Source organism: Mytilus californianus, unplaced genomic scaffold (genome assembly GCF_021869535.1).
Source record: "Mytilus californianus isolate M0D057914Y unplaced genomic scaffold, xbMytCali1.0.p SCAF_7, whole genome shotgun sequence".
Taxonomy (NCBI): domain Eukaryota; kingdom Metazoa; phylum Mollusca; class Bivalvia; order Mytilida; family Mytilidae; genus Mytilus; species Mytilus californianus.
The window spans coordinates 40352099-40367641 of NW_026262723.1; the positions used below are offsets into that span (position 1 = coordinate 40352099).

Sequence of the window (15543 nt, forward strand, 5' to 3'; positions counted from 1 at the left end):
TAACTCTTCTGTAATACATTTCACTTTTATAATTTTCATACAGAGTTAGGTATCAAGTGTTTAATGTTTCCTGTAAATAATCCTTTTTGCAGCTGTGATACATGAAAGGAGGTCCTTTCTCATTCTATTGTTACTTTAACTATTGCATGGCTATTATGAACTGAGATATTCCTCTCTTACATAACTTGAGTATACAGTGTGTATTCTTACATAACTTGTGTATACAGTGTGTACCCTTACATAACTTGAGTATAGTGTGTATTCTTACATAACTTGTGTATACAATGTGTATCCTTACATAACTTGATTATACAGTGTGTATTTGTAAATAACAAGTGTATACAATGTGTAACCCTACGTAACTTTTGTATGCAGTGTAACCTTTCATAACTTGGACAGGTTGTGAATCTTATTTTGTACTTGTTATATTAACTCCTTGTTACTGGACCAATGTGTAAATTTGCATGACTTTGCCATCTTATATATTAGAACCTGTGGGTTTTAACTTACTTATTTTACAAATTATAAATTTCAAGTTGTGGTTTTTAACTTACTGTAACTTGGACACATATTATATAATAACTTGTGGGTTTTAACCCTTCTGTAATTTGAGTAAATAATAGTTTTGTAGGTTCTAACTAGCTGTAATTTTGGCAAGTATTAAATAATAACTTGTGGGTTCTAACTTACTGCAACTTGGACAACTGGTGAATTGACAGGAGCTGTTTCTAGGATAGTTGCTTGATAATTCTCATTAGTAAACCTTGGAATCTCATCTTGCAGGTCATTTACATTAATTCTTACAGTGGTTGTACCAATACGGGGATTAGTGCCCTGATCAGCTGCCTGGACAACAATTTCATGGAAACTTTTGGCTTCATAATCCAACACAGCTACTGTTGTTATTTGCCCACTGACTGCATTGATGGTAAATCTGAGAAAATTTTAAAAAATCATGGCATAATAGAATGATCACAAAAATTTTCTCTTCCATGTTGAATTGATATTTTATCAGTTTTTAACAGAAAAATTCCACTCAAATTATTATCTGAAAATGTCATATTAAATGAATGCTTAGAACGTATTTTTAAGAAAAGCAGCTAGCATGAAAAAAACCTGACACATAGGAAGCTTTCGCTTTAATCTTTTTTTGAAATTAATAACAACAGGGAAAACCTATAACAAAAACTTTGATAATTTCATTTATGATATTATCAGGTTGAGATTTAAAGCAACAATGTCCAAAAGAGAATACTGAAAGGGTAATACTTTCTTCTGACATATTCTTGCAAAATGATAAGGAACTACAACTTCATAATCAATTTATATGAGGCAATATTATTCACAAACCACTTTCATAAGTAATAACTTCAGCGTTTTTTGAACAAGGTGCTGTGATCAATTTCACATAAAATCTTATGAGAAAAAATCCTCTTAACTCATGTAGGACAATGGACAAAAATGAGAGATTGATTATTATGATTTCAGGAAATGCTGCAAAAATATAATGCTCAAAAATTTAAAATGCAAATTTTCTGTTCAAGAAAAATCTATCCTGTCGAAATTTAATCAAAATATTTCTGAACCTGCAATTCCCCATGTAGCAAAATCAACACTAAAACCAAATTTTTTATCACCCATGATTTTTTGTAGGGTTCATGTTGCTTAATCTTTAATTTTTTGTGTAGTGTTTTTGTGGATTGTTGTTATTCGGTTATCTTTTTTTCTTTCCACCATAGTGTTGTCTCCCTTTCATTGTCCTACAGTTTTTGATAGCCCGTTGCTGTAAAAAAGTTTTCAAAAGCATACACAAGATTTCAGTGTAATTCAGTGGTTGTCATTGGTTGCTGTCCGTCCTGTTTGTTTTGCTTGTATTGTTTCGTCATAAATCAAGTTGTTGGTTTTCTCATTTGAAATGTTTCACATTTGTCATGATTGGGCCTTTTAGAGCCGTCTATACAATATGAGATTTGCTTTTTGTTGAAGGCTGTACAGTGACCTTTAGTTGCCTACATCCACATCATTTTGGTTGATTGTTATCTCATCGGCAATCAAACCACATCGCCTTATTTTTATACAGGAGTAATCAGACTGTAGCCCTTTTTTCTTGCAGATGTAGTTTGACTTTAGTAAGAGCAAATTAAAAATGACAAGCTGTTAAAATCAAAATTAGTAATGTAACTAACATCATATTGCAATGTAACTAACATCAAATTTACCTATTAGATTACAAGAGTATTAGAATTAAAGTTAGTCAATGTTATTTGTAACAGATTTAAGAAACTGCATAAAATAACTAATGCAATTTTCCTATAAAAGTTTTCAATTCTCATATCAAAATACAATGTAGATGTTTTTGATCTTGGTAAAAGGTAAAAACAAACTGTCTAAATAATCTAAACTGAAAGCAAATGCAACTTAAATGCAAATAACTCTGTTCTATAAGAATTAATGGCTTGACATTTTATGTTTAAAAAGCTAAACAGTTAATTTGCATTTTTTACAAAATACACTAGTACACACAAAACAAGTTTAAACACATGAACTAAAATAAATATTATTATACTGTTAAAACAAATAGCTATGTTAATTTTAACACAAATACTTACATACTTAATAAAAACAGAAGAATAAAATATCAATATTTCTTTTGATCTAATACAGTTAAAAACTAATTAATTAGACAATACTATCTGTATATGTAATAATCATTGCAGAAATATTTTCTATTGGCTCTTAATCTTAAAACCATGATTTTAAACCCAACAAACCAAAAATGTTTTCACAAACCACAAAAATTGATATCCACGAAGAAACAAAAACGTATATCCGTGATGAAAAGTAATTCCACATTATGCAAAATATGTAAATAAAAATCTAATTTTCCTCCTTTTGAAATCTTTGTTGTATGTAGAAGCTGCTGCCTATTGAATATACTTACAAGTTGGCTGAATTGGTATTAGAATTTGGTGCTATGGAATACAGAATCTGCCCATTTGGACCAGCATCACCATCAGTAGCCTGAAATGGACAGGGAAATATAACAGGCTGTTAGTTTTCTTGTTTGAATTCTTTTACATTTGTCATTTCTTGGCCTTTTGTAGCTTACTATGCAGTCTGGGTTTTGCTCATTGTTGAAGGTTGTACGATGACCTATAGTTGTCAACTTCTACATCATTTGGTCTCATTGGCAATCATACCACATCTTCTTATTCATAGGGAAATACAACCATTTATAAAGGTATCTTAAGTGAGGACTTCTTTAAAAATCTCCACACTTATGCAATACTGACAAACTGTTAAATAAATGCTAACCAGATAACATTAACTGTACCAATTTAACTGCACCAGATGGTCATTTTGACAATTATTGTCTCTTCATAGATGCTCAAGGCCAAAATATTTGAAAATTCAAAACCTTATACAAACGTTGAAGAGCTGACAAAACCCAAAAGGCCTTAAAGTGTAGCTATATCAAAGCTAAATGCATTCATTTTGTAGAATAAAGAATGGACTTACGGAGACCTATAATTATTAACTTCTAAGTCAATTGGTCTCTGGTGGAGGGATTCTCATTGGAAATCGTACCACATCTTCTTATTTTTATATTGTAACATAGTTCATGATGTAGAGTGGCTTGGAGGTGGCATATCTATTAAATTTATGTATGTTATAGTAAATTAGGAATGGAAACGGGAAATGTGTCATAGAAACAACAACCCGACCACCAATGCAGTGAGATTGTTATTTTCATGATTTCATTGCCTAAACTTTTTGCATGGAGGTTAAATTTGAACAACAAACAAGAAGTTCTTTCTTCACATCAGCTGCACATACCTGATGAAGCTAGTTTCTCTATCAAGATATAGTGTGAATCTATAAATATAACATCTATTTTTATAACACTCATTACCTATTACATTGTTAGGCATTTATATAATCTAATCTGATAACTGCATTAGCTCATTTTCAAACTGATCCATGCCAAGATAGATTGATTTTTAGACCCTACTACTTTGAATCTGTAATATGCTTTATCACAACATTGCATATTGTTATTTGTATCCATCTTTATTTCCAGATCTAGATAGAAAACTTTTATCTGCAAATGTGACTGGTGGAAGATTTAGCCACTTCCTGTTAATTAAATCATACTCACACCAACTACTCCAACATTAGCAGGTGGCTGTTGTCCCTCGTTAACACTAAAGGTATATAGATTACTACCAAAGGCTGGTGTAATGTCATTGACGTCAGTAATAGTTATCTGTAGGTTTGCAGTATCAGTCTAAAAATCAATGAAAATAATTTACTTTATTGAAACTAAATAAACGTGAGCATTCAATTTGTTTCCCTGTTTTTCACTGCTTATTTGCAAGTTTTTTATTTTTGCAATTTCAAATTAGTCCAGGCATATTATTTTCATTTTTCATGGGTCCATTTTTTTTTTCTTTCTTTTTTTTTTTTTTTGCATGAAGCGTGAGAGGTAAAAATACTATTAACACAAAGATAATGTAACCTAATCACACAATAACAATTGTTGATGCTGACGCCTATAACTTCATGCCAAAGTCACACTAAATGTAGTTTCTATCATGGTGGTGTTGTTTTTTTATTATAATTTTATCATTTATGTCTCCGTAAATGTTCTGGATTTCTGCATATGTACATACCAATGCTGTGTTATCTGTCACTCTTAGGCCTAGATTGTAAGAAGGAGTTGCTTCACGGTTCAAAGCCTTTGCCGTCGAAATTTCACCACTAAAAAAAAAATAATAATCATACTATACTATCATGCACATGTCAAAAGTCGTTGCAAACCAAATGATCTCATACAGCAACTTCCATGAAGAAAAAACGAAAGAAAAAATAACGATTAATCCAGATACACTTTGATTTTTGTCCCACCCACCATTCTGAATTCCTGAGTGAATTTAAAATGACTAGGTGTAATGTGGTTTGCAGTCCTGCAGGTAAGGCAATATATTTTTGTATAGACCCCTTATACAAATGGTTGCAAGACCAGACCCTGAAGACCTCATGTTGGTTACCAAGCAGAACATAATCTGTTACTTTATGGTGTTTTTCAAATGACCATAACCAGTATACACAGGCTAGACAAGATAAACAATCAAATGGTTGAAATGAAACAGAATACTGGTTTTGGCAAATAAACCACAGTTTCATTAATTTCTTTCATCATATAATCAACAATAAACAATAAAAGAATCATAAAAAGTTATTTTATTCACAAATATCAATTCCCTGATAAGTCTGTGGTACTCCACAGCGGGAAGCTGAAAACAAAACAACTGTGGTTTCAAAATTGAACATTGAAACCAAACAACTACAGGTACACATGAAATGAAATATAAAGAATACAAAAACAATCAAATTACAAAAATCTAAAATAAAAAATTTATGGAAAAATCTGAAAAGGGTGCCTTTAGAGTGTAACGTTTAAAAATTTATCAAAAAATCTGAAAAGGGTGCCTTTAGAGTGTAACGTTTAAAAATTTATCAAAAATCTGAAAAGAGTGCCTTTAGTGTGTAACGTTTAAAAATTTATCGAAAAATCTGAAAAGGGTGCCTTTAGAGTGTAACGTTTAAAAATTTATCAAAAATCTGAAAAGGGTGCCTTTAGTGTGTAACGTTTAAAAATTTATTGAAAAATCTGAAAAGGGTGCCTTTAGAGTGTAACGTTTAAAAATTTATTGAAAAATCTGAAAAGGGTACCTTTAGAGTGTAACGTTTTCATGTCCCAATTTTCACATTATCAGAGCGTTTAGACATTTGACATTATTGGTTGATTTCTGTATAAATATGTTTACTCAGTTGGCAAAATGTGTTTTAAATGCATACAACAGTTACTGCTGATAATGCTTTTAAGCAATGCTTAGTTCATAGTATGGTTGTTATAAAGCATAATAGTACCTTGACTTTTTTCAAATCATCCTGAAATTGAATGCATGTAATTATACATTTATAACAATGGAGTAGTTCACATGAAGTTTATTGTTTTTAAGGAAATTAAAACCTCCTTAATCAGGTGCAGATCCAGCCATTTTAAAAGGGGGTTCCAACCCCTAGAACGCCATGAAACGTTCACATAATTCAAAAAAAAAAAAAAAAAAAAATCGAAAAAGAGGGGTTCCTGAATCAACACATCAAAATGCCTCTAGTTCCTATTATTTACTGGGAAATATGGAATACAATGATTTGATTTTTTTTATTTTTCTTGTGTCATTACTATCAATTTAAAAAATACAATCATCTAGACAGCGTTTTGCCTGTTAACCTTGTAAATTCATGAATTCACATGACTTATCCCGGTCTAAAGCAAGCAATTAACTCTGCTGTAGTTCCTCACAATATAAATAAGCAAAAAAACACTCTTCAAATTATTATCAATTTGGTCTTACTAATCCTAATTTTTACATATTTTTTCTATCACAAAAACAACTACCTGATGCCAACTGTACAGAAATACCTTTGTGTTAAAAATCAACAAAACTTGTGTAAAAATCACTTGAATGAACACTCACTTGTTCTGATTAATAGCAAAGTCTCCATTATTATTTCCTGATGTTATTGTATATATCAGGGCCGATCCTTCCGGGTCAGTGGCCTACAATTTAAAGTATATAAAGTTATACAAGTATTTAATCTGAATAATTTAGTCGTTATATTTCACTGCTCTATACAATGGCTACATTATCGCCTGAATGCATTATTAACAATAAAAAATAGTCAATCAGTCATTTGGAATTAGCTCAAGATTTTCCATATCTCGATAAAATGGAGCTGACTGCTGATTGGTTACCTCTCTCACAGGGCACCAATCAAAATCCAGTATTCGTGAAGAGTTTTTTGTGTGTTAGGACTTCAGGCACTCGCAAGTAGGAGAGATCGATTACGGGGAGGGACTGAATTATTCCGGTTAATAAGTTTTTCCATCAATTAGGGATATGAACAAAAAGATATTTAACAATGTTTACTGAAATTAATTTGTCTTCAAGGGATTCAAATAAAGCAGAATAGTGAATTTTTATGTTTTTGTCTATCAAGAAGAAAGGTATAAAGTGAAATCAGATTAAAAGGAATTAGAAACCAAATCATATCAATGTGGCATAAATGTGCATCTTTAAAAACATCACTTTCCATTGGATTAGTTTTAAAACTTACATCCACTTTAAATATTGATGTTCCAACTGGAGTACCCTCACTAATTGACAATGAGTAAACAGAGGCAGGAATTACAGGTGGTCTGGTACCAGTTCCAGTAATTTCTACATTAACAGGAACAGTTGATATTCTGTAAAATAGTTAAGGTTAGTTAGCAATATTAACACAATATACAAGATAATAACAAATCAATGTGAAACCATTGAGATCTTTTATTTTTTAGTAAATTGTGTGTTTTTGTACTGTCCTTTTACAACGAAGAATGCGCTTCAAGTATTAAATCATGTAAAAGTATACAAATTTTTTAATGTTCTATATAGTGGTTGACTTGACTATCAAATGAAAGATTATTGTAGAGAGCAGTGAGGTATATATAAAAAAACAAAAATTTCCATTATGAATAAATAAAAATAAAATTCTTGAAATTTAAAACTCATTTTTATTTACCTTCTGTTACTGGGTTGTAGTGCGGAATCTTCAGCTTTTACTATAATAACGTAGTTCTCTCCTTCAACAACACTTCCATTTATAGTAATGAAAGCCGTCTGTGGTGAGGTAGTTCCTGGATTTTTTTCAATGTAAAATTTATTCATTCCACCATTGGTAACACTCTCAATAGAAAAGTTGATATCACCATTAACAGTGCTGTCAGCATCACTGGCAGAAACCTGAAACAGATCAATTAAAAATAAATGGAGAATGTGCCCATGGGACATAGATGATGCCCCCCCCCCCCTCTTTTGCATATAATGTTATAAAGGGACATAACTAAAGAACAGTATAAGTGACAACACCCAAATCCGAACTTGATCTGAGTTTTGTGGTAATAAGCAATGTTTACAAGTTTAATAACATTTCGTTGCGGCAAACATAAGTTAGAGAACAGAAACAAATTTTGGGACATACGGACGGACAAGGGTAATCCTTAATGCCCCCTCCATCGCATAAAAATAAAGCATACCTCACCTTACTTTCATTGTTGGGCCTCAGTGGCTGAGTGGTCTAAGTAGTTCAACTACTGTATCCTTAGCTATAGCCTTTCATTACTGGAGTTGTGAGTTCCTACCCCAAACATGGCAGGTAGGTTTGACTCAAAACTTAATTGACTAGGATTGTCAGTTTTCCTGCAGGAGGTCGTGGTTCTCTCGGGGCACTCCGGCTTCCTCCGCAAATAATAGTTGACCACCACAAAATAGCCAATAGTGCTGAAGGTGGTGTTAAACACCAATCAATCAATCAATCAATACTTCTATTATTCTGTTACAACCAATTTGACCAAAATTCTTGCAACTGGTCAGTTCCATTTAAATTCTAACTAGAGCTTTTGCAACAATTGTTTAGTGAATTAATATTGCTCAGATAAAAACTTGCTTACAGCAACTTAACTTGGATTACAACTCACTAAACAATGATTTTTCTACAAATCGTGAAAATTGAAAACTTTTAACCATTTGTCATAACAACAGATTGACCTGTTTCACTTACAATGAAATGTTAAAAATTTTCAACAAATGAACTATTCAATTGATCCTTTTCAAAAGTAGTTTAAACAATAGATTTAAAAAGAATTCCATTGCCATGATTGCCATATCATGTATGATTGTTGAGTTCTCAATAGCAACAGGAAAGTCCCACACTTGAATACTTATTCCGATAGAATAATTTACCGTAACAAGCAACTTTGGGCTGTTGGCATAGTTCTGTTCAGCTGTAGACATAGAATAACTTGGTGATGTAAATGTTGGAGTATTGTCATTCAAATCTCTCACTATCACGTTAACATTAGTTGCACCATTCCTTGGACTTGCTGTTCCTATTTCTGTTGCTCTGACCTAAAACGAAATAAGGCAGAAATGTGTAATATCATCCATTCATCAATTTTATCAGTTTGCACTTGCAGTATGGTGTGAATTTTTGCTTCCCATTGAAGATGCCACAGAGACTTTGAGATGAAAAACAATAATAAATACTCTTCTCCTTTGCTTTAAATTTTTTCAAATGCATACTGGGATTAAGTTTCAAAATTTCACACCACACTTCTTATCAATGGGTACTATTTTTCACACTTTGTAGCTTCTGAATATACAGTGAAATTAAGTTTATAATATCAATCATTTCTTTCACAGAAAATGCTTACATTATCATTTAGAAAGTATCAACAATATTTTACTGATAACTTAAACATTTAACCTGTTTAAATTGAAATTACAAAACAAATTTTAGTCTAGAACATGTTTAGAAAAATCTTAAGAGGCACAAGTTAAAATGCCAGTTTTTAATCATAACTATAATTATGATGTCATATTCTTGTTATATTTCATGCATATCATTTTGATATCATCATCATATTAATAAAAACATTCTATTATTTTTTATTTTACATTTTTACTTACGGTAAATCCATAGCTGGGTAAAGTCTCATAATTTAGATTACCAATATTCAGTTTAATATATCCATCAGGGGTCACTATAAAATCTGTCGTTCCCTCGATCGTTAGTGAATATTGTCCCTGTTCTCCAGGTGCCTATAAAAAACATTTAAAAATAGAGAATTTTAGAGTTAGGTACATTGGAAATCTTTAGGAATTCATTCCATAATTTTCCTAAAAGCATTTGGTGTTGTAAACAGATCATTGGTAGTCTCTGTGTAGTACAGCTTGAATTTTATTTATTTTATTAATATATATTTGTTCATGCATCAACTTAGTGACTGACTTTTACAGAGTACACAGTATGACAGTACTTTGGAATTTAGTAATTTATTCTCAACTTTAAGACGTCTTGATCTATGGTACATGATCTGCTAGTGTCAGTATGCCAGTATGTACACAAAAACATTCTGTAAATAGCACAAAACATATTTCGTTTAGGTACAAAATTTATTATTTTTTTATCCTATATTAAAATACATAACTTTGTTGGAATCAAAACTTGAAACGTTCTTCAAATCGTTTTTCAAGTACACATTGAAGAATGATTTACATTATAATTCCATTCAATTCAATGTACATTCACAAAAGGGGAGGAAATGGCAAAAACCAAAATGATAAGCTTCATACTATCAGCAGTGTTTCGTTTTTTTCGTTTTTTTCCCCATGTGGATTTAAAAGTTCATGAACTAGTCCCTTTTTTGACAGATTTTTCTATATTCTACCTACCAAATCTCCATCAGTCACAGTGACACGTAATAAAGTTGAACCATCGCTGCTGGTAGGTGCTGTACCGATTGGGGAGTTTTCATTTATATATCCAGTAGAGGACACTGTCACTACTGGAGGGTTATTATTAGCTTGTACAACGGTAGCTTTAATTATTGCTCGGCTGAATCTGGCATTTGCTGTATTTTCTGTTGCCTAAATAACAAAAGGAAAAAGATTTGAAATTAACAATTATATAGTAAATTAAAGGAAGAATGTGTCCATGGGTCACAGATGTTCCTGCTTGTAAATATGCAAGGGTCAATATACTAATTCAATCCTATTAACGCTTAATTCAGCAATTTTTCCATTTATAAAGGGTGACAACTCAAGAAAGGTGAAGTTCTAATTTGATCTACGTTTGGTGGTTATAAGCATTGTTTGATTGTTGGTTGCTTAACGTCCAGTGGCTATAAGCATTGTCTATAAGTTTCATTAAATTTGGTTGAGGCATAAACTTAATTTAGAGAATGGAAACCAATTTCAGGACGTACAGACGTACATAGTTAAACCTTAATGCCTTAAATGTACAGGCATAGAAATATTTGTTTATCAAATACCTTTTTTCCATCTTTATACAGTTTCTTTTTTTCTGTAATTATCTTAAAAGTTTTTGATTGATTGTTGCATGCTTAACAGTTTTTTAAGTCAAAATTAAACATTTCTATGTTAAACTGTCTGTCTGCAAAGAATGAACATATTTCATTGGTCAGTTTCCTTTTAAACAATTTAATGCAATTTTTCAAAGTTTAACAGAAAAATTAAATTTATAAAGTGTAATGATGATGATTGGTAGATTTTTTGTTAGACAATTGAAACGTATAAATAATATAAACACATATCAGTCAGGGGCGTTACTTAAACAAGTAATTTTTTTAAGTTACTTATATAGGTAATTTTTGTTTTTAAAAATTATAAAATTACTCAATAGAGTTATTTTAAATTTCGATAGAAGCATGGACTAAATGTAGTTTTCATGAATTTTTACATCATTTTATATCATAAAATTAAGAATTTGTTAGATTTGAGAGGAGTATAGAGATAAAGGGTTACTTTAAAAATAATGACAAAAATATTACTTGAATAAGTTATTTTATACATCTTTGAAAGAATTAGTAATAACACTTATTTAAGGATCATATGTAATTGTTTGGGGTTACAAATTATAAATAACTTCAAGTCTTAATTAATTCACAGGTTTCTATCTATTTATATCTGTCTACCTTCAAGATTTTCAAGGAAAATGATATTTTAATAGTCCAAAGAGGCCAACCTTTGACCCAGAAGCATCAATATGAAAGTAAAGTGTGTCAGAAAGGCAATTAGTGTTTCAGAAGGATTAGATTTTATATTTCATTGGAAAAATAACCAGATGACTGTGAAAATTTGTTAAAACTAGTAAAATCTGTAAAATTGGACACCTATAAAAATAATATTTAGAAAAGTTACTTATATAAGTAATATTTAAAATAGCCTCGTTTTCAACATTACTTGTATAGGTAATTTTAAAAGTTACTTGTTTAAGTAATGCCCCTGACTGCATATCAAAACGAAAATGTGATGTATATTAAAAATTATCTGTCCCTTTACTCAAATAGTTCACATCACCAAGTTTAAATGGAGTCTTTTACCATGTTTACCTAAAACATTTCATAATAAAAGTTACACCATAAGTTTTTGAACCAAATTTAACGCATAATTTTCTAAATCTAGATCAGATCTAGAGTTTTCTCTCTTCAATACTAATAAAGATATCAAAATTCTAAAGTTTTTAAATACTTTACACCAGATATAAACTTTTGAAGAATGCCATACTGTAAATTCAGAAATTATTGTGAGTTTTTTATTAATGTGAATAATGCCACTGGGAGAGTAGCGTAAAAGTAAGTACTCGCATTCTTATATCTGATACATATATCTGTATGTAAATTTTCCTGAAATCGCAGTATTTAATCTCACATTTTTGGCCATTTTTTTTAAATTGCAATAATAAATGCATGCAAACATTTCTGAATTCATAGCATATAAAATGTGTACATACTTTGATAATGATTTCCAGGTCCTGTACAGTATTTCTATCTATGACCTGAACTTGAGACAGGGATGCAGTATAAAGTTTACCACTATTTGCAGATCCACTTATGCCAAATCTATCTGCATATCCAGATGGAATAGCTAAAGAAAAAGAAAATTAGTGAATGGAAATACATTTAGCTTAAACAAATCGTTCTGTAAATCATGATTTTCCAGTTAATAAATTACAAAAAAGTTAATTAAATAACTTTAGCTGTTTTCTAAAATTCCTAAAATAGCAGTAATATTTTTTTCGTCGAATAAAGTTTAGAAAAAGGTTAACAAATTTAGGCATAAAAGTTTAACATTGATGACTTCAGAATGTTTAAAGCCTTGTTATAAAACATTTCTGTATCACTGGTAATAAAATTTAACAGAAGACCAATACAGGGTCTGGACCTGCATCGCTACATTTGACTGATCAGGGTAACATGTATACCACAGTATAACTGATCATTCCCTTACATAGAAGACCAGAAAACTTTGACAAAAATTTCCTTGAACTATGAGTGTTGTAAAATATCAAACTATCAGCAAACAGGAAGTGGCTACACGGGGGATGAAAAATTGGCTTAATTACAACAACTCAACATTATCAAGCTGCAAACCAAACATTAAATCATTTCCATTCATAGAAGCAGAAAAAACTTTGATGAGAGTGTTCTTTGGACGGACAGACGGAAAGACAGACAGAGTTGAGACACAGGTAAAAAGCTACAACAGATTGCCAAGAATTCAAATTAATTATATAATTTAGATGTAAAGTATGAACAGCTGTTGCATGCACTTCCCACATCATCTGGATGTTTTACCAAACTCTGCATAAGAGTGCTGGATCTTGCATCTTTTTGATTTTCAAAATTGTCATACAATCATTAAAACATGTACTTACTTTCCTCAACAGTGAAGCCAATGGCTGCATTTAAAGTGTCCTGATCCTGTGCAGCAATAGAGGTGGTCACGGCAGGATTATTGCCAGGTTTCAATGTTAAAATCCCTCCCTGTCAAAGAACAAGTTATAAAATCAATGGTTATCTGAATAATGGCGGATAAAAGCTAATTATAAGGGTTGGGAGCAAAAACGATGATGGTTTGACAAGAAAAAACACAGTCACAAAAAAATATCATCCATTGACATATGGTGTGAGTTTTTTTGGTATAGAAATAAACGAATTGTTTCCCTTGATACAAGATTATTTCTAGATCATTTGTACATGTTTATCCTAGTTTTTCAGTCGGATGTACTATTTTTAATATGTCTTCTTTATCTTTTTTTAAACTTTAAAGTTATTCAAAAGTAGGATAACTGCTTTTAGTTAAAAAAAAACTGGACAGGCAAAATGATTATTTCGAAAACATTACAGTCAAGAACATTGCACACATATACTTCTTAAAAATAATACATAATTCAAATAACAGAAAACAATCCATCTGAAACTATTTTTTAGTACACGTATCATGTAATTCTATAACTGTTAAATTCATTTAAGATGAATATAACATTAGAAAACAATTTGAATTGTGCGCTATTTCTCAGTAATAATACCTCTGCTATCAGAAAACAGGAAGTTTATGAGCAATAGATTTGAAACACATCAAACAGTATAGAATGCTAACTGGAATGTTGATTCAAAATTTCAGGGTGCTATATATATTATTCATTGTTCCCGAAGTAAATGTCAGGAAATTTCATACATGGTAATAATGTGTTATAATATACAAGTATTTGGTTAATAGGAAGTTGATTAGCATGAATGTGAAATGCTTTACACAGTATAGGATGTGTACTTGATGCTCGATAACAATTTTCAGTAAGGTATAAAGCATAGTTCCTAAGAAAAATGCCATGAAAGTTTCACACATGGCCTTTAAAAAGTGGTACATAACACTACAGGGAGATAACTCTGTAAAAATCAGCTGAACATTTTAATCACGCTTTATTGTTAAGGAAATATTAAGCTTCTCAATGAATCAAAATAAAGGTTTGTCAAACTGCTATATATCCAATGAATTTTTTCCGATAAAGTGTGTGGTTCAAGTTTTTTGAAATTTTTATATTTTTGTCAAAGGGTCAAAGGGTCAAAGTAAATATTTTGTCGAAATTTTATGAAAATTAAACGAGCCAAATTAATTTTAGTCAAGGTGTTTGGTACCACCTTATAAATGTGTACATCTGAAATTTCTAGTTTGAATATATGAACACAATCTGATTAAAACTCAGATCCTGTGTCCACCCTCCATTCTATTTTTTGTTCTGATAATTATAGCATCAACTAATGAATAATGGCCTCCATATTTTTAAGGTGTGTATCAATGCAATAGAAAAGATCATTAAAAGGTCTTCAAAATAGCAAGTAAAACAGAGCAGTGTCAGATCTTACATTTGCAAAGCATGGACATAGGATCAGTATTTTAATCAGATTGATATGAACTATCATAAATATCAAACACAAAAAGGAATTTTGAATTTTAGAATAGTATAAGAGAAAAGGTTAAAATATACAGTTACAGGTTAATGTAGACCAGAGGTTTAAAGACACTGATATTACAGAATTGTACTAGATATGAAAAAGCAGTGTTAATTTTCAAAGCATGAATATGCTATTATCACAATAATCAATGATAATGGGGGTTTAAAATGGGAAAATATGGAAATGAAGGAAAAGGAGAGGAAACTGAAAGCATAGTTTGAAGAATAACTGAAAATATGTACATACCGGCACCTATGTTAAAAAAGAAGAAATCTGAAATCTCTGTCGTCAGCATATTGATAACTTAAATTATTTTACAATCTTTATATATTGTCGACATTAAAATCCTTTTTTTACATTTAAAGACTTTGCATTATAATACCATTATCAAAATCATCATTTGCCATAAAATCAAGCAACCTTCTTACAATTTCAAGGTCATTCAATTTATTGAATATATTATTTGATTAGAACTGATGTAAATGTTATGTGGAAAAGACCTTCAAAAACTAATCAAAATGATAATATTATAATTTTTGAATGTAGAAAAAGAAATCCAGCTGTATAACACATTGTAAAATGACTAAATAAAAAGAAATTTGGGCTATATGTTAATG

The 15543-nt window shown here is 30.7% G+C and overlaps 1 protein-coding gene across 1 annotated transcript in view; it reads right to left on the minus strand.

Annotated features, from left to right (window-relative positions):
* LOC127708407 (uncharacterized) overlaps positions 1-15543 on the minus strand; it is a 199676-nt gene that overhangs the window by 169318 nt on the left and 14815 nt on the right. The window contains exons 10-21 of the mRNA XM_052213279.1: positions 13348-13456; positions 12424-12557; positions 10344-10538; positions 9579-9710; positions 8853-9017; positions 7633-7853; positions 7186-7315; positions 6546-6628; positions 4674-4761; positions 4160-4288; positions 2942-3021; positions 691-934 (exon numbers count right to left, since the gene is read on the minus strand). Coding sequence (XP_052069239.1) covers positions 691-934; positions 2942-3021; positions 4160-4288; positions 4674-4761; positions 6546-6628; positions 7186-7315; positions 7633-7853; positions 8853-9017; positions 9579-9710; positions 10344-10538; positions 12424-12557; positions 13348-13456 — 1710 coding nt within the window. The remainder of the gene's footprint in view (positions 1-690; positions 935-2941; positions 3022-4159; positions 4289-4673; positions 4762-6545; positions 6629-7185; positions 7316-7632; positions 7854-8852; positions 9018-9578; positions 9711-10343; positions 10539-12423; positions 12558-13347; positions 13457-15543) is intronic.